Source organism: Kryptolebias marmoratus, linkage group LG6 (genome assembly GCF_001649575.2).
Source record: "Kryptolebias marmoratus isolate JLee-2015 linkage group LG6, ASM164957v2, whole genome shotgun sequence".
In the NCBI taxonomy this organism is placed as follows: Eukaryota; Metazoa; Chordata; class Actinopteri; order Cyprinodontiformes; family Rivulidae; genus Kryptolebias; species Kryptolebias marmoratus.
In genome coordinates this window covers 162,664-183,126 of record NC_051435.1, presented here as the reverse complement: position 1 = coordinate 183,126, position 20,463 = coordinate 162,664, and the positions used below count along the sequence as shown (strand labels likewise).

Here is a 20,463-nt window from a genome sequence, read left to right as displayed (position 1 = left end):
CCTGAGTCACATGACCCAGACCTTCTCACCTGCAGAGCCTCGCCTGAGTCACATGACCCAGACCTTCTCACCTGCAGAGCCTCGCCTGAGTCACATGACCCAGACCTTCTCACCTGCAGAGAGTGTCACCTGAGTCACATGACCCAGACCTCACCTGCAGAGCATCACCTGAGTCACATGGCTCAAACCTTCTCACCTGCAGAGAGTGTCACCTGAGTCACATGACCCAGACCTTCTCACCTGTTGTAACAGTTATGATCATCCAGCCAGCAGCCTTGTTGAACCACCTGAACTTGTCCGGAGACGTTCTTCCAGGTGGCGAAGCAGTGCAGCCGTTTGTCCTCGTCCCCGGAGCAGGTCACCACTGAGAAGGAGGATGAAGGGCTGTGGGTGTAATGAATACACCTCTGAGTCTCTGAGCGGCCCATGACAGCACCTAAAACAAGACAGGCTTCTGTTAGAGACAAACGGACTTTGTGTCAGTCTGTGGTTGTTAAATAAAGTGGCGTTGTGAGTGTTTGGTAACAGAAAGATTGTGATATTTTATAAATTATGATCTGAAGCTTTTTGATGACAGAAATTATTAGAAGGTTTGATCTGTCCCAGATCTAATTCGGACTCCCTGTTGTCCTGAATAGTGGACTCTAAGTCCTTTAAATCCTGCACCTTTATGACCTCTGCTCCTTGTAGCCTCACTGTTCCACCTGCCTCCCTCTCATTCACACACAGGTACTCTTGTCTTCCTATGGCTGACCCTCGTCTTTCAAGGTCATACCTCCACCTCTCCAGGTTGTCTTCCAGCTGTTCCCTGTTCTCACTACAGATTACATGATCTGCAAACATCATAGTCCACGGGGACTCCTGCCCGACCTCATCTGTTAGTCTGTCCATCACCAGAGCAAACAAGAAGGGGATCAGAGCTGATCCTTGATGTGCTCCCACCTCCACATTGAAGCTATCTGTCCCTCACCACTGTCCTGCTGTCCTCATCACTGTCCTGCTGTCCTCATACAGGTCCTGCTGGCCTCATACAGGTCCTGCTGGCCTCGTACATGTCTTGCTGTCCTCGTACATGTCTTGCTGTCCTCGTACAGGTCCTGCTGTCCTCATACAGGTCCTGCTGTCCTGATACATGTCCTGCTGGCCTCATACAGGTCCTGCTGTCCTCATACAGGTCCTGCTGTCCTCGTACAGGTCCTGCTGTCCTCGTACATGTCTTGCTGTCCTCATACAGGTCCTGCTGTCCTCATACATGTCCTGCTGTCCTCATACAGGTCCTGCTGTCCTCATACATGTCCTGCTGGCCTCATACAGGTCCTGCTGGCCTCGTACATGTCTTGCTGTCCTCGTACAGGTCCTGCTGTCCTCATACATGTCCTGCTATCCTCATACAGGTCCTGCTGTCCTCATACAGGTCCTGCTGTCTTCATACATGTCCTGCTGGCCTCATACAGGTCCTGCTGGCCTCGTACATGTCTTGCTGTCCTCGTACATGTCTTGCTGTCCTCGTACAGGTCCTGCTGTCCTCGTACAGGTCCTGTCCCAGTCTAACATCCTTCTCTGCCTCATGGTACACTCATCATCATACACTCCTGTTCTGCCCTTGTTACCGTGTGTTTCCACCATCTGTCCTTCCAGAACTTCACTTTCTCTTCTGCATCACACCCAACCTGTGGAGCAGAACCACTGGACCGGATCACAGGGCCTCCCCATGTTCTGATCCTGATCACAGGGCCTTTCTCAGTTCTGGTCCGGATCACAGGGCCTCCCGGGGTTCTGATCCGGATCACAGTTCACATCTGGGCCAAACGTGGCCCAGATGTGACCCACACCTGATATGACGTTCTGAATGGGATCAATCCGACCCGAGTCCCTCTCATGTGGTGCTGATCCAGAACTATCCGTCCTGTGGTTCGGACCACAGGAAGACCTAACCGACATCAAACAGAACCAAAAGCTCTGACTTACAGATCAACAGAACCGGCTTCACTCCCGCAGGTGTGTGGACTCACCTGAGCAGCAGGACAGGACCAGAACACCGAGGGCCAGTCCGGTACTAAGTCCAGTCCTGGATCCAAACATTAAACCTGACATTCGGGTTCTAATCCGAACTTTTAAACTGGCTCTGACAGACGGAACACATCGAGGTTCGGTACCACCATGTCCCGGTCCAAACAGCCCGTTTTCCGAGACGCACTGAGACAAAGTTCTGCAGAGAGAGGTTGATCCTGGGCCCATAGCTGCAGAACTGTCCGGTTCGTGAGCGAGAAAGCCTGGGTCATAGTCTGACTCTCGGCTCGGCTCGGTTCGGCTCGTCAGATTCTACCAGAGGACGGTTCTGGGACAGGTGAAGTCCAGTTCCAGGTCTCCGGCGCTCCTCGCTCACCTGACCCGGAGTTTTTCTTCAAGAAAACCGAGCCTGAGCCCGAACCGCTCCTGCAGGTTTTGGATCAAAGTCCAGGCCCGGACCGACCGTCTTGTGTCATAAGTCCTGGGTTCCCGGCAGGTTCTAGAGTCCGAATCCGGAGCCGAAACCTCAGTTTGGCTGGCCCAGTTAGCCGTTAGCTTAGCCGTTAGCTTAGCCGTTAGCTTAGCGGTTAGCTGAGCCGTTAGCTGAGCTCCACCGGATTCCTGACAGGAGAACCGCAGACCGGTACTGGGCCGTGCGGCTCGAACCTCCGCGGGATTTATCCTGAAGTGTAAAGAAATAATATCCGAGTTCTGCTGCCTCCGGCTCGGTTCTGCTCTCCCGACCGAAACATGAAAAGTAAAATGGCTGCCATGAAGGAATTAATTTGACTTTAAGCTTCTTTTTTTTAAACCAAACTTTATTTAACAACCAGAATACACAAATATGTCCAATCATTAGAAACATAAAGACTCACAACAAAAGATTTTAAAAACGTAAGAAAAGAAAAGTTTCAACAAAGCAAACATGCAAAGTGTATATATATATATGAAAATGTTACAGGGATCCCAAATTTGAAGCATATAACAGCTGTTGTAATAACATTTATTATTATATCTAAAATAGGTTATAAATAAATAAATTTCCTTTTCTAAGGACAAGAAAGGTTTGTATTTTAGGACTTTGCAATTATAAATATAGAACTCACAGTTCAAGAAGGTTGCATAAAAATATTCTTTTTACATCTCTTTTTTTGTATAACATTAAAACAGAGCCCAAAGCTGCCACAGATGAAACGGAACCAGTTCATGGGTTTGTTCACTAAACAGGTGAAGGACAGTCTCTGCTGGCATGTTGCAGAAATTGCAATTGGTGTCAATATCCTTTTAAAATCTTGTGAGAAATGACTTGACTTGTTAATATCAATGAAGAATCTGAAAGAAACTTCTTTATTTAATTAACAAAAAGGTTTTTATGAGGAAGAGTCCCTGTGTTTTTCCAGCATAGGTCCAGAACCAGATTATTCTAAGATGCAATAACATAAAACAAAGATGCAGTCACAGAGGAACAGGTTTTGAATCTTTCTTTCCTTTTTATAGGAAGCAGATGAAAAACAGCTTTCCAGTGAGGGAAGGAAGGATCTGATCCTCTGAAGTGGTTTCAGCTTTGACTAAAAACAATGTGAACCTCAGTCATTTTTGAATAAACTGAGAATAGGAAAGAGTAATTTGATCCATTCCTCCATCCAAATATGTTGCACCTTAAATGAAATGTGTCCAGCAGAAGGACACAAACAATCCAGGTTTGGCTTTCTGTGTGAATTCAGTTTTGAACTGAAATTCACCAACATATCAGTTATAAATGCACCATCATTTCAGCTCTTCAATCAGCTGAATGTGACTCAAGTTTTCACTAAAATGTGTTTTAGTAAATTGAGTGATCAGTTTACACTGAAGGTCCTGGCTTCTTAACCTGTTTTTTTATTTTTTATACAACTTTGACAGACAGTATGATCCACCAGAAGATTCATATTTTTTGTAAATTGTAAATGCAGAAATGAGAGTTTGGGCATCTATTGTGGATTTGTGATTTAAGACTTTAGTCTGCTCATGATTCATTTGTCTCTAAGTGTGATCATCACTCTAAACAAGAAAGTGTCCATTCCATCCGTACTTTATGCTTGAAAATATAAGTGAAGTGAGATTTATTTATATAGCACTTTTCGGCAACAAGGCGATCCAAAGCGCTTTACAACAGAATCAAATACAGCAGGTACATAATCAAACACAGAAAAAAAACACAATCATGTATAATCTAAATGAAATATAGGATAATCAAAATAAGGATTTAGGAGACAGAGAGACAGACAGAAAAGAAACACATCCGCCTTCCACCAGGAGCAGAGAGAGATATAAACTATAGTCATTTCTCTCTAAACCAATGTTTATCAATAAAAATTCAGCAAGGTCCACCTAAAGAAACCTTTCTCAAAGGTGTAGAGGGGGAATTTATTTACTTATACAACACTTCTCTGGCCAGGTCTATGAACGTTCCAGTAGGTCATTTCTCATTAGGATGTCCTGGTTCCCCAACATTGTTAATCAGGGTGATGGATAAGCTGGTATCGTTCTTATTTGTTACACACCAAGGCTGGCTGCACCAGAACCTGAACCTCTGATCTTCTCTACAAAGGTCATACGTCAACACCACTATCAGAGTGTGGGAGGAACTGGTGATGGAGTCTAAGACCAGAAATGAGATCTGAGTTCATTCTTTAGGCTGAAGGTGACGATGGTCGTGTTCAGATGAAAATGTGGTGATGCTGCAGGACCACCAGAGGGTGATGTAACATCACAATTGACATAAAACCAGACTCAAAACTGGATCCGATCTGGATCAGCTGATCAATACAGCAGCTCAGCTTCTGACTGGTACAAAGAAGCGAGAACACATCACCCCTGTTTTGGTATCTCTTCCTGTCTGGTTTCAGATTGATTTTAATTTGTTTTTTAGTTTGTATAGTTTTAAATGGTCTTGTCCCAACATACACACAGGTCAGACTATGGACACTTTAAAATCACTGCTTAAGGCCCATCTTTTTACTTTGGCTTTTGATTTAAACAGAGCACAAGATTTTATTAGATCTTATCTTTTTGGTTGTCTTTTTATTAATTTGTTGCCATTTTATTTTTGTTTTTATTTTATGTTTGTTGCAGTGTTAATTACCAATGACAGCACAGTGGTTAGAGCTGTTGTCTGACATTAAGAAGGTTGCCGGTTCACCTCCTGTTTGGGGCCTTTCTGTGTGGAGTTTACATGCTTCCCCTCAAGCATGTGTGGGTCTTCTCTAACAGATTAAAAACATGCATGTTAGGTTCATTGGTCACTCCAAGTTGTCTCTAGCTGTAAATGGTTGTTTGTCTCTGTGTGTCCAGGGTGTCTTCTGTCTCTTGCTCAGTGGCAGCTGAAGACAGGCACCAGCTCTCCATGACCCTGTGTGGGAAAGCAGGTAAAAAATAGATGGATGTTTGGTTTGATGTTTAAAGGAAGTGGGTCAACCTCACTGGTTGCAACATTATCATCAGCAAGAAACATGCATATCAATAAATAATGATCTACAATGGTTTGTATGTCTGGGGCTGGGGTCTCTCAGCTACTTTGGTTGTTTTTGTGTTTTTTAGATGTGTGGGGACAGCATCTCTGAGTGTGTCTGGTTGGTTGGTTTGGGCCTCTGAGGACGGGGTGTCCCAGCTTCTTTGGTTGTTCTGTAATTTTTAGATGTGTGGGGAGGAAGTGAGTGTTTCCTGCCCCAGCTGTGATCCCACACTGATCGGAGGTTCTGCTGAATGAAATGGAGTGATGTCTTCGGCTGCCAACATTCTGACACAGATTTCTGGGAGCCAACAGGAGACGTTTTGTTTTTCTGATATCATGTTGAGATTTTACTTTTTTTTATTAATCTTTGAACAAACAGACTGAAGAGTCTGAATCTTTAGCTGTCAGTCAGCTCCACCTTATGATTCCTGACTTCCACCTTTCTGTTCTGATGGTTTCAGGGAGGAAGTCTGTAATGATTCAGGTTTTATCCAGGAAGAGGTTCTGGTCATCAGTTACATCAGGAGTTCTGTTTAACTGCAACACAAACAGGTTCGGCAAACAGAAAGTTATATAAAATTGGAAACAGAAGCAGATTAAAACTGATTTATTTTTACTGGATTGAAGAGGACTGAGGTGTTTGATCTGGATTATTTTTCCATGATTTGGACCTCATAGTCTAGAACTTTGTGTGCTGCAGTTGATCCAGAACAGAACATAAAATAGTTGAACTGAGATTCTGTAGAGAATCCTAAAGAAGTGGAGATCCTAATGTTTTCTGCTCTGGTCCACGCACATCAGGGGCTTTCAGAGGCTTTCAGCTGCAGAACTGGTTTATTTGTTTCATCTTTGTTTGGGTTGTCAGGACAAAGACAAGTTGCCCAGTAGAGTTTTGGCAGCTAATGGACGTCTGAAAGAGTTTTTGTGATGAGATGGAGAGTCCAGCTGAGACGCAACAATCAGCGTGAAAACATTTGATCTGTTCTCGTCGTGTTGCTTCCTGTCTGTTGGTTTTATGATTGTTCCTGAAAAAAAGGAGGTGTCAGAAAATATCAAGAGGTTCAGCAGAACCAGGAGGACAGAGTTCATCAGAGAATGTCCAACCAAAGCAGAAGGACAGGGTTCATTAGAGGAGGAAGAGACAGAGACAGGGAGGACAGAGACAGAGACAGAGACGACAAAGAACATCAGAGCTTCTGAGTTTCTTCATGTCTGGTTTCATGTCTTAGGTGGGATTATCACTCAGCTGGAACAGAGAACAAATCTGAACATACAGGAACTATGTGATCCTCAGAAGTTGGTCTCCATTTAATTCAGTTTATTTATATGGTGCCAGTTTCCAACAAAAGTCATCATAGGACACTACACAAAAGAAAAAAAAACAAGTCTAAATCCTAAATTTAATTCAGATCCAAATACAGTAAATAAATTCCTTTCATAGTAGTGGGCTGCTCGGTGGTCAGTGGAGCATGGAGGAACAGTGGTTAGAGCTGTCACCTCACAGCAAGAAGGTGGCAGGTTTGCCGCCTGCCTGGGTCTTCTCCCCCATGCATGTGTGGATTTCCTCCCACAGACCAAAAACACCCATTTTAGGTGAGTCAACAGCAAATACAAATTAGACAAAGAAAATAAATTGCTGTTAAATTAGCAAATTATTTATTTCTCCACATCATCTTAACTTTTACTATAAACCACAAAATATGCAGAACTGATGGATAAGTCTTCATTGTGGCCCATTGTAACATAAAAAACTTCTCCTTTTAGGCCTCCAATTCTTCTGCAAAAATAATGTCAACATGAGCAACAAACCGAACCAAATCTGAGAAAAGGAACTTATCTTTGTGTCAGGATTCGGTTTTGTTTGATGTTTGTTTCTGGTCTCCTTTTGGTTTGGGTTTTTGTGTTCATGTTCTCTTCGCCTGTCATCATTCACTTCTCCTCAGTCTATCTGTTGTCTTCCTGCCACGCCCATCTACACGTGTCTCAAGCCTCATAATCCTCCCACCTGTGCCCACTCTCGCTGATTTCCCTCTGTCTTTAAAACCCGGTCACTTTCTCCACTTCCTGGCTGGTTCATTGCTCTTGATTCCCTGCTTGTGTCTGTTTCATGTTCTTCACCTTCGCAGTTTACCTTGTTGCTCCGTCAGTTTGTTTTGTATTTAGTCTGTTTTTGCTGCCACATCAGCCTTTTGTTTTAAAATAAATTAGTTTATTTTTCTATATGAGTCTGCACTCTTGGTTCGCCTCCTTCACCCCACTTTATGACACTTTAATGTTTTGCAATTTTTGATTTTTGTACATGTTAAATATTTTGAATTGTCACAGTAAAATACTGCCACCACTTTTGTTAAACAAGTTTAATGGGTTTAGACTTACTGGAACAGAAGGGACCAATTTCATGTTTGAACCTTGATCTTTTACAATAGCAGGGACTAACAGTAGGACAGGAGGTAAAATACAAGAAGATATCCATCATCTGTAAACCAAACCAAATGCTACATGTTCATAAGTGAAAAAAAGAATATTTTCTAGTCTGCAGCTGGTTAAATTGTTTATCCGCATGCAACCAGGCAACTAATAATTTCATGTTATCCCAAAACAACTTTACAAATACCTCATCGAATTGGCATAAAACAAAACAATGAAAAACATAACAAAAAGTCAAAATTCCATTTTACAGTGTAGCTTTTTCCTTGTATGTTAGCAGGCTATCTCTCCAAGTTAGCTACTGAACTCTGTGATAACCATCTATTGTGATGAAGATTACTCTCAGAGGCTGTTCAAGTATTAGGTCCACCTTGCTGGTACCATGTCGGACCCCTCTGCCTTCAGAACTGCCTGAACTCTTCATGGCATCGACTCAACAAGTTATTGGAAACATTCCTCAGAGATTCTGCTCCATATTGACATGTTAGCATACCCCAGCTGCATATTCATAATGTGAACCTCCTGTTTCACCACATCTTAGAGGTGCTTGATTGGACTGAGATCTGCTGGCTGCAGAGACCGTCGGAGTCCAGGGAATCCAGACTCAGTCAGGCAATATTTTTCCAATTTCTTATTGTCCCCTCAGACCCTCAAAAGTTAGTCTCCATCGAGTTTCTGTGGGGTTTTCTTTTCCAACTGAACTTGTTTCAGTCTTCAAGGTCAATCCTTGCGTCGGAGTGGAGCTGATAACATTATCGATGACCTCCTGACCCTTGTTACTCTGATCAGCTGTCTCATTACCATGTTCCATTATGAAGTCATGCTGTCGACCAATCAGGGCAGGATCTGCAGCTCTCTGATAATGAACTCAGATTACAGACTGAAGTGTCTGCAGCTCATCTCAGAAATAATGAAACTTTGATTCTGTTCACTCCTGCTGCCTTAGAGGTGGGGGTGTCGAGGCCTTCTTTGCTCCTCTGTGAGGGGCCAAGAACCGCTGAGGGGTGGGGTGGAGGCAAGACATGCTGGGGTTTGAGTCCTGTGGGAGGAGGTGGGGTTAAAATCTGCTGTGTTGTTGTTTGAGAGGTCTAATAAACCTGCTGGGGGTCTAACACTGACCCTACGATCTGTGTGGAAATGAACTTGAACACACAGACAGTTTAGTGTCTGCAGTCGGACACTCAGTTTTATGATTAAACTATAGAAAAATCCTTTCTAGTTTCCAGGGAAAAGTCCCAGATCTAAAAACAGTTATCAGGACCAAACTTTAGATCATTCTCTGTTTTTTTGTAACATCATAATTCAGTTCTGCTGTGGTCTTGTGAAAACCTTTCTCAAAGTCAGACATAATGGTGGAACTCAGAGAAAAACGCAAAAAAGAGACTATCTGTCACACAGCTGGGGATTTTTATTTCATCTTTTAAAGACAGCGATTGGTTGAGGGGTAATGTGCTGAGAGGTGTGATCTCTAATCCAGAAACCTGACCTGACCTGCTCTTGACCAGGGAAGGTTTCCAGCATCAGTTACCATGGTAACAGACCCAAGTTTACCCGTTTTGTGATGTTGAAAATCCTAAACTGAACCTGAAGTAACCCTAAGATACTGATCCTGCTTCATACAGGTGTCTGGTTCAGACTGTTGGAGTTTTAATGAACATCATTTCTGAACACATGATCGCCCTCAGCCTGCAGTTCTTCAGTGATGAGAAACTCATTCCTCTGACCTCACTTCAGTTTGAACAAACAGGAAATTTTATGGAACAAAATGGAGATGAAACAAAGTTTGCATCAGAGGTCAGTTGCTTTTTCATTTTTATCACCAAACAGAGTAAATAAAGTTAAATTAAACCATGTTCAGCTTGTAAACATGAAGAGCGATATTGCCACTGCTATAGACTTGTTGTTTCCATGATGGTAAAAGGTTCAAAACTTTTAAAGGACCTTTTTAACCTTTCTGTTAAAGGTTCTGTTCTGTTCTGTTAAAGGTTCTGCAAAGCACTTTACAGAGTTTCTCATTTATCCTTTCACACAGTGCTTTCATTTATATATTTTTGCACAGTATTGAATTCCCCACTTTCTAATCAGAGGATGAGTACCCTATCCACTGGGCCAAGTCCCTCATGTTGTTGTTGGATGTTTATCATCCAAAAGAGTAAACAGAGTTACATTAAACCATGTTCAGCCTGTAAACCTGCAGAGAAACATTGCCACTGCTACAGGCATGTCGTGGTGCTATGCTGACACTGATCCAGTACCTGAGTGCTGAATGATTTTATAGACACTGCTGTCATCAGATTTAAATCATCCTGGACTGTTTTATCCCCATTAACCTGCACTGTGTGTGTGTGTGTGTGTGTGTGCACCCACACTAGTAATCTGTGTTAATCTGATAAAAGATTCAGATTACAGAGTGTCAGATGTTTGCAACTGAGAACAGATCACAACATTATTTATTCTGGGGGTCTTCAGTCCTGTTTGTTTGGGTTCCCCAAATTATTGTAGTGATTTGGTATTTAGGTCAGTTTAAAATTTGGTTTGATAGTGAAAAAGACTGGACAGCTGGTCAGTTTGGACAGGTGGACAGTTTGGACAGTGACTCAGTGTTTCTCAGCAGTGATGATGCAGGGGCTGGGCAGCAGGAAGGTAAAGTTTCCTCAGGATGCAGCTGGACTGAAGGTAAAAGTGGATTCTTCTGCTCTGAAATGGATCTGTGAGAAAGTGAGCGGCAGCAGGAAGTTACATCACTGATATAAGATTCATGTTTCAGCGGTGCATACACACCGTACGCCATGTTCCATGCACATGTTGGGATGTTTGAAAATGATCGTTGTGTGAAAGTGTGTGTAAATATATACAGACTTTAGACCTGCTGTGAGAATGTGCAGACACCACACAACTTTTTTAGTCAACGGTATTAAACTACAAAGTACTGAAACTTGCCTAAATACACTGAAATATGACTCCCATTTGGTTTTTTGAACTCAAGAAGTATTTGACCACAATGTTTTTTCTTGAGTTTGAATATTTATGGTTTGAACCTGAACAATGAAACTGAGCCACATTTGACCTCATACAACATAACACAACACACCTCAAACATGATTGAAACAACCTCAACTGAATGCAAACTGTTTTTGTCATGTGTACATGTTAACATGCATCAGTGAGTGCACAAAGAGGTGCACAGACAGCTGAGGTGCAAAAAATGCATGTCAATTGTCTAAGAGTAGTGATCCTGTCTGCAGAACCGATCTGTGGTGATCCCGTCTGCAGAACCGATCTGTGGTGATCCTGTCTGCAGAACAGGTTGAGCTCTACATAAGGGGGGATGGGTAAATCCAAGCAGAAATCAAAGCCTGTTATCAAAGTGAAACATATGATGGTTCTGCTGAAACAAATGATGTGAACAGCCAAACACATCTGTCACAGCTGTAATCTGTAAATCTGCTGCTGAAGTCTCTGTCCACACGCTGCTGCGCCTCGAGCCGATTTTAGGGTTTAATCTGATCTATGTGGGCTCACCTCAGACCTGAGCTCTGTTACGGTTCAGGGTTTATCTCAGTCCGCCAGCAGTAAGGGGGAGGAGGGATTATTATCTTCATCATGTCGGCCTGAAACCAACAGATACCTGAACACGGTCTGTTGGCTCCAGCTCAGACTCTTAGAGGATTTTCATGTCAGCCTCTAAGAGGCTTTTTTTTTATACTAATGCTGACTGAAAAGGTAAAAAAAACAATCTGTTGCTGCCATTCACCTGATGATGTCACAACATTCAGGGGCATGATGGGAAAATCTGTTTTTCTTTAACCTAAAAACATGTTCTGTTTGTCAGAGGCATTCAGAACTTCTTTTACTGCAGCTGGAAACAGACTGTGTTCCTCTGAGGTTTTCAGATTCTCATCATCATTGAGGACAAAGGTTTGTACAGTTTCACACTGAACCTTCAAACACATCAGTGAAGACTGAAGCTTGAAATAAACATGAATCTGATCCATTTCAAGAATTAAAAACATGTTTTCTTTCAGATTTCTGCAACAGAGACTTTTCTTCCTATCTGAGAAGATCCCAGCTTCAAACAGGGAAATCAAAAGCAAAGTCAGACAAGATACTTTGAAATCTGATTAGGAAATTGGGGCAGCATTTTCCTCAGAGTTTCAGCTGATATCTGACATGCTAGCAAATAAACATAAGCAGCCAGCAGTAGATTAATAAATGCTTCCTACCTGATAGGATGGAACAAATCAGACGTCACAGCTGGATCAGGTGGGCTAACATCACACAGTCCAGACCAAAAGGTTTCTGCAGAAACTCACTCAGAGAGTTTTATATGTAATATACAACAAAATAACACAAATTAAAGACAAATTCAAATTTAATTATAATCAGTTCAATTCCTGTTATGATACAGTACATTCACATACTGATGGATGAGAATAAGGGCCTGATATATTACAAGAAGTGTTTTTTTGACTCTTCTACGAACATAAACATTTAATTAGCATGAGTGGATTCATTTATACTAACAACATCCTCATGTTGTAGCCAGGTTTCTGTTAGTAAAAGTAAGTAAAAGTTTATTTGTATAGCACATTTCAGCAGCAAGGCATTCAAAGTGCTCTGCATCATAAAAACATCATTAGACAAAATAAATCAATATAATGATCAGTTATCTGTCATAAACCCGAGGGTTTCTGTCCATAGAGCGAGACCAAGACCAAACACGGAGACGAGGATAAAGGTAAGTGCGTTTATTTACAGGTGTGACTATGTACAAAGATCTTTTCCTGAAGGAGTCTGTAAGAGAAGGAGAACTGGGTGAGTCTCGGGTACAGCTTTGATTTCCAAGATGGTTCCGAGGGTTACAATGTCTCTTTGTTTGCTTACAGGTCCTAGCGGGAGGTTGCGGCGTCGAGGACGAGCAGAGTGGTTCCAGTGGTTTCCAAAGAGGAGCCAAGTAGCAGCGAGGTAAGTATCCGTGAATATCCAGGTAAGTAGTTCTTCCGACCCGTAGTCGTGGCGTGGCAAAACCTGAGTCGTAGGCACAAACAGAGAACGTGATTAGCTTAAGAGCATAAGTTAGGTTAGACGCTGAGGCGGAGAATCTAACCCAGAAGGTTTGATGCTCCAGCGAAGATCTGATCCCAGCCTGCTGCTTAAATACCGGCTGATCTCATCAATGGGAACTGGAACACCTGTGGAGGAATGATTAGTGGCACTGCCCACAAGGCGGAGCCAAGCCCAGATCCTCACATTATCAGCTCTTAACTAACAGAGACTTAGAGGAGAGAGATCCTTAATTCAAGAATCTACATTTGGGCAGCACAGTGGTTAAGTGGTTAGCACTGTTGTCTCACAGCAAGGAAGTCCTGGATTCAAGCCCTGGGTTGGACCTGGGGTCTTTCTGTGTGGAGTTTGCATGTTCTCCTCGTGTTTGTGTGGGTTTCCTCTGGGCACTCTGCTTTCCTCCCTCAGGATGAAAACATGCATGTTAGGCTGCCTTCAGGCTCAGGCCCTCCTTGAAAAAGAGATCTGGGATCTCATCGGGATTTGCCTGGTTAAATAAATAAATGTAATGTTTTTTTTTGTTTTGGTAAAGTAACTGTGTTTAGGTTAGGGTTCGTGAAGGCCTTAACGAAGGCTCTCTATCCAATAATAGATCTTAGAAAAAGCTGTCAGAGGACAGATGTTTTCTCCTGCAGCTGGAATAAGTTTGTGGGTGGATTGAGAACACAACACCACCTGTGAGTCTGACATCCAGATAATCTGTTGTCAATGGCAGCTTCAGGCCTCGATCTGTAGTGGTCCTTAATCTGCACCAAACAGTGACCTTGATAGACTTTTAGTCACTGCAGAAGAGATTTTTAGAGCTTCACAATCTCACAGTGACACATCACACTTACAGATTAACTGATCTGAGAACAGTGGCAAACATTTTCAGTAACACTCAACAAACTCAGAGATTGGTTTGTTTTATAAAAGCTAAGAACTCAGTCTGTGTACTGATTGTTAGGGAGTCACTTTATGTGCACATATTTACTACGGTGTACACATGTTTTTATCTTTTAGTTTCTGCCAGTTTTTGGTAATACTTTTGGATACTTCTGCAATGTGGCTTTTATCTAGGTGAAACAACAGGAGAGCAAATCTGTACCATTGTGGAGTTCCTGAGGGGCTCATGGTAATTTGACTGTCCTGTCCACATGTGTTTGTGGGTCTGGAGAAGACTTACTGAGGCATGCCCTGGTGCATGCTGAGGAAGTATGGAGTTTCAGTATCCCCTTAATACCAAAGAAAGAGCAGCATCTGAATGCTTGACACAAAGCTAAGCTTGTTCTCAGTGCAGGTTGGATTTTACCTGAGCTTCTCCTCATCTTCAGTGCTGTTAGTGGTGCTCAGAATCACCAGGAAACCCAGATGCAGTTGAGGAGAGATGGTTGGGGTCTGGTTTGGGAACCTCTGGTTCTCATCTTTGCTTTTTGCAGATGATGTGGTTCTGTTGGCACCTTCAGCAAAAATTTCCTCCTGAGTGTTGGTAGAATGGAGCAAGAAATGGATTGACAGATCAGGGTCTTGTCTGCAATAAAGAGACTGTGATTTTTATCTATCTTTGTGAAGAGGAGCTGAGCTGAAAGGCAAAGTGCTAAATTTACTGGTTTGCCTAAATCCCAACACTGAACTATGGTCATGAGGTGTGAATCAAGACTAAAAGAACCAGATTCTGGGTACAAGCAGCTGAAAAGAGCTTTCTCTGTAGAGTGGCTCCAGGCTTAGCCTTAGAGATAAGATGAGGAGCTTGATCATCTGCGGGAAGCTGGGAGTAGAGCTGTTGCTCCACTTCATCAAAAAGAGTCAGCAAAGGGGATTTGGGAATCTGATTGGGATGCCTCCTCCACCCTCCTCCAGGCATATCCCACTGACAGGAGACCCCGAGGCAGACAGAACTCAGTGGAGGGATCATAGATTCTCTCTGGTCTCCCCCAGGAGGAGCTGGAGGGTGACACTTGAGAGAGGGACATCTGGGTTTCCCTGCTGGACCTGTTACCTCCAAAAACTGATGGATGGATTGATGATAGATAGATAGATAGATAGATAGATAGATAGATAGATAGATAGATAGATAGATAGATAGATAGATAGATAGATAGATAGATAGATAGATAGATGGACGGACAGACACAGACACACAGACACAAACAGACAGACACACAGACAGATGATAACAGAGGTTACAGACGATACGCAGCAGTCTCAGCAGCTGAGCTTGTTTCATTTGACTCTGCAACAGTGAAATGATTTTTCCAGAGTTTGTGTGTCTGTGTGTGTCACATGATTTTGAAGACATTGTGTCCCTCAGCTGGATGCTTCCTGTCTCCTGTCCTTTAAATGACAACATAAACCTCAAACTGAAGCATGAAGAGCGGTTGGACTCCTCTTCACAAACAATGACTCTACAGTCGCTGAATGCTGTCAACTTTGTGGCGTCGTGGCAACCGTCTCTGATAGGAAGTAGATTTTCTCAGGAATAATAATAATCACCATGAGCTGCACTGCCAAGTTCCTCTGGATACTGTTCAAAACCACAAAGGACGCTCTGCAGGATGCCATGTCCTCGGTAGATAAAACCACTGCTGCTGGAGCTGTCACTCAGGCTGAGGACACTTGTTGCTAAGGGCAACCAGCAGCTGATGAGGCTCAATGGTCCTGAACTGAGAAAACTTTCAGTCAGCAGTTTTCCTTACAAACTTCATGTCTCACAGGCTGTCCAGTAAACAAACATAAGGACTGACATGGATCTCTGACCTTTGACTTTTCATGTTTTTGGTCAAAGCTTGTCTCCAGAAATGTCTTTAATTTCAGAAACAGTAATTTGATTGTTCAAAAATTCCAAATTTTCACCACAATTTCTCTGTAATTTAAAATGTCACATTTGTCCTTTTATGCCTCAGCTGTCTGATGTCTGTCTACATATGTCATTATTGAATGTCTTCATTTTCCTGCACAACAGAATCTTTAGACAGTTCTCCCACAAATGTCCCTTGCATAAAAATCCTATATGTCTTTGTCCTAAATGTCCTCGCTGAATCAGTTATTCTTGTTTTTGATATAGAAATAGTTTGGATTCCTCTATAGGACTGTCTTCTGTCTCAGACAAGTCTCCTCTGGTCCATGTGTTTGTATAGATGTAGGCTCAGAGTTTCTGAGTGAATATAACCTCCTCTGCAGCTTTAATGTGACCATATAATTCATAGACCTGTTGTGTTTCTGCAGATTTGACATTTTGAAGGTTTGTGTTACTTAACAGCAGCTTGATCAGGAGCTCTGCAGATGTTCTTTCAGTACATGAAGTCTGCAGCCATCTGCTGTCCACATGCTTCAAAGTTCTAAAATGTATTGTTTCTGTGTTCACTAAATAAAAATGTCACATTAACTTTATTTAAACAGTCTCAGGAAGTGTTGCAGGCTGGACAGAAGTTAACTCACTCATTCAGAACAGAGGTTTAAATTCATGAATCTACTCAGAATTCAGTCACATTTCAGATTTAAAACAATTAAAAGAAAAAAATCTCAAGAAAAAAAACCTGAATATGAGGATAAAGAAAAACATGAACAGATTATTGGAATGTTGCAACATGTTTGTTTGAGCTGGGTTTCATTTTAGCTGGATTTATATTCAGCAAGAAGTGAAGAAATCAGCTCTCTCTCATGTGGATGTGAGATTTTCTTATTCGTATGGACATTTTATGCTCACCAAGAAATTGCAGTGTAGAACTCCTAGGAAGCCCATCCCTCCTTCCACAGCACAGAGAACCGATTTCTTCCCGCTTGTCCGTTCCTCCGTCCCTCTACAGATTTTTGCTTCCCTTACTGCAACCAGACAGTTTTATGATACAATAAAGGCTGTTTGGCATTTGCATATTTGTCACAAAGAGTCCTCCACTGTTTCTGACAGACGATGCATAATAATGCGCAAATGTAGTGGACGTGTCCCTACGCTGCCCAGCCAAGGTGGACTTCCTCCCAGCCAGGACAGCCACGGAGAACTGTCTGTGTCTCTGTGTTGTCTCCTCCTTGCACAATAACTGCAACATCTCTTTCTATGAGTTCTTTGCCATTTGATAGTCTTTATAAGTTGGGAATAACTTGGGAACTGGAGACTAGGAACTCAGTAACTGGAAACTCAAGAACTGGAGGCCATGGAAACTTGAAAAACTAGAGGTGAGGAGACACAGAAGGCTGAGAGAACTTAAGGGCTGAAAGCAGGGAGGGTTCAATGGCTGAAAACATGAAACCTCTGGGGACTGGGGACTGGAGACCCTTGGTGGGTAATGACTGAGAGACGTTCATTCGGACCCCCTCAGAGACAACAAGGAACTGAGAGGCATCTTCACAGACCCTCTCAGAGACCACTAGGGAAAAGGATTCCTCCTGGACCCTCCCAGAGATCACCGGGGACAAATAATTTACACATCTTTTCCTTAAAATTGTTGTCATATTTGGAGCGAGTTGGTGCAGAACACCTTAGCAAAGATGGGCAATTCTGAGAAAATGTCTTCCAAAGATGAAGGACTCGCAAACCCCCTCCGCTCTCGTACCCCCAAACAAACCACATCACACATCCTGTCTGAATGAGGCGTGAAGTTATTTATCAACTGCCAAAAAAAAAAAAAAAAGAAAAATACAAAAGAAGAAGATGGAGGCATGAAAGATGGAGAAGTGACGGCAGAAACACACACAGCAAGGTTTGAGATTTGAGAGATTTGTGAAATTTAGTGTTTAAATCAACAATGTCTGCATTTCGGTGTAAACTGCATATGTAGATTTGTTGTTTTGTAAATTTGTACATATGTTTATGAAATTTACTGTTTCTATTTACATATTAGTAAGTGAACACAGGTGAACTGATTACAAACAAGGGACAGGTGCAGATGGGTGTGGCAGGCTGACAGGTACTGAACTGAGGACAGGTGAATAATGACAGAAGGAAAAAGCAAAACCAGGGAGCAAAACCAAACATAAACTAAACACAGGAACAACAAAGAAATGACAGGAAATAAACCAAATGCAAAAGAAACTCAAACTTGACAGCTAATGCTACTTTTGCTGTTGTTTTCAGTTCGTTCTGCATCTTTAAGGTCAGATGGATTAATCACAAAGACTTCTACTGGCTTAATATGACACTCAAGGTATGGAGGTAGCTCTGATATGTATATTTTTAGCATTAATCTGTTTGGGATTCTGGCAGCTTTGGGGGACCAAAAAAAAATTTGTATCACGGGCCGCTTGTTGAATTGGCTCACAACCATCCTGTAAACCATCCCTTTCTTTCCTGCAGCTGTCCTTATGTCCCAAACCCCCGTACACTCGTCTCCATCCACTCCACCTTTCTGCTCTCTCTTCTTCACCTCTCTGTGTTCTGCTTGATGCTTTTGATGATCCCAGGCTGACTCCAGGCTGACCTGGACTCAGGAATTTAAATTTCAGAATCTGTTTCCCTCTCACATGGATTCTGTCTTTCATTCCTTTTCTCCATAGAGCATACCTCCACCTCTCCAAGCTCGCGATGGCCTGCTGACATCAGTCCATGGGGACTCCTGGCTACCTCATTTGTCCACCTGTCCATCACCACTGCGAACAAGAAGGTGGTCAGATTGATGTAACTGAAAGTTAAAATATCACAACTAAATTAAAGTGTTCATGACTTTGTGCTGCTGGATTCAAGACGTTTGATCACTGAAGATGAGCTCACACTTCAGAACAAACTGGATTCATCTACAGAATCACCTCCAAACTCTAAAACCAGTCATGTTTGTTCATAAAGTTCAGTGATCTCATTGAAAGTAAAGCTGCTTTCCTGTTCAGTACTTTAAAGTGCAATGTTCCACCCTGAGCTCAGGCCAATAAAAAGCCCAGCATTGTGTGGCCTCTACATTGGTCATACTGTCGACACATGAATCTAATACAATTAGCCAGGAGATGATGCTTAAATTCCCCCAAAATTCCTCTGATGAGCCTTTGTTTTGTGTGTGTGTGCATGTGTGAGCGCGCCTGTGTAACAGGAAAAGTACGTGAATTTATTGAGGTTAAAGGTCACAGTCAGAACAAGTGACCTAACAGTTTTATTGGCTGAAAATTAAATGTAGGAAATTCATCTGGCAGAAAGCCAAAAGCTAAAGGTAGCTATGCTAACCTGAGGAAATACACACACACACACATTCTACAGCAGCTGTGACATCAGGACTTTAACAGCCAATCAGACTGACTGCTTTATGGTCAGATTCAGAACTTTGCTGCTGGTGGATCAGACAGCTGATGGTTCCATCCATCCATCTAGAAATGACTGAAAGTGTGTTTTTACCTGTGTAAACAACCTTTATACTTTCATCAATAATCTTTATGATATTTTAACAAAAAGTAAAGTAGTATCTAACGTCCCATGTTTGAAATTTCTCACAGCTGTTGGGACACCTTGTGGTATTTTGAAATAAGGTAAAACTGTGATAAACTTCCTCTTTCAGCAAACCTCACCTGTGAGAAGCTGCTGACCCGTTTGGTTTGTGAAACTCAGAGTTGTGAAATGGCTTCCTGTGGTGTTTCTTCCGATGGTGTCTCAAAGGTAAAAATACTCCAAAAAGGTGAAGTTTATAAAGAGAACATGCTAAATGTAGTCAAGCAGTCAACTCTGACTGTTATAGTCTATGAAGGTTTGGCTCTGTGCCACAGATCCTGGATCAGAGAGGCTGCAGGCAGATAAATAAAGAGAGTTCGAGTTTTAGATAAAATAACAATCCAGACAAAGTCTGAGTAAAGTCAAAATCAATTCAGTTTATTTATATAGCACCAATTCTCAATTATTTTTATAATGTCACATACATTATAAAAAGCCAATTAGTAAAAGTTATCTATCTAAGCGAGCAGCAGATTGTGATGAATCTTCACTTGGTTACAGTCTCCCACCAATCAAACTACAAGTGTGTCAAAGCACAAAGACTGGTTCAAATTCCAACAGGATGACTTCAACTCAAATGAAACAGAGAAGTCAGAGTAACAACAGCACCAATCAAACTACAAATGAGTTCAATCACCAACTTAATCTGAGTCAGTCTCACTGACAAACGTTTCAGATCCTAAACACCTAACTTGTTTGTATTGGACCATTGGGTGTTCTCTGCACATGCTCGGTAGAAATGTTTGATGCTATCAGCCCAGCAGCCAATAGTGTGTTGTGCTGCGGGGATTAGGATGAAGCCTTTAGTCTTTATGTTGAGCCCGGTTCTAACAGCAATATGTAATTGAACTGACTCCTCTGGGTATTGTCTGGTGCTGCAGGCGTTGGGTGCTGTCCAGTATGTCAAGCAGTTTTTCCTGGGTCCTCCTTGGTTTCTTCTCAGGCACTGACTGCTTCTGCTCCGACAGGTCAGAGCTCTGCTCCTACAGGTCAGAGCTCTGCTCCTACAGGTCAGAGCTCTGCTCCTACAGGTCAGAGATCTGCTTCTACAGATCAGAGATCTGCTTCTACAGGTCAGAGATCTGCT

General features: G+C 42.4%; 2 protein-coding genes across 3 annotated transcripts in view; both read right to left on the bottom strand.

The window, feature by feature from the left end:
- The window catches only part of acvr2aa (activin A receptor type 2Aa), an 8,536-nt gene extending 5,746 nt beyond the window's left edge, over positions 1–2,790 (bottom strand). The window contains exons 1-2 of one of the 2 annotated variants that reach the window (XM_025002750.2): positions 2,013–2,790; positions 241–436 (exon numbers count right to left, since the gene is read on the bottom strand). In XM_025002750.2, the coding sequence (XP_024858518.1) occupies positions 241–436; positions 2,013–2,238 (422 nt within the window). In that variant the 5' untranslated portion in view covers positions 2,239–2,790. The other variant, XM_037976015.1, reaches the window with a different exon arrangement.
- The window catches only part of LOC112451394 (titin), a gene marked incomplete at its 3' end in the record, with an annotated part of 470,585 nt that overhangs the window by 435,643 nt on the left and 14,479 nt on the right, over positions 1–20,463 (bottom strand). The gene's annotated exons all lie outside the window — the stretch shown is intronic.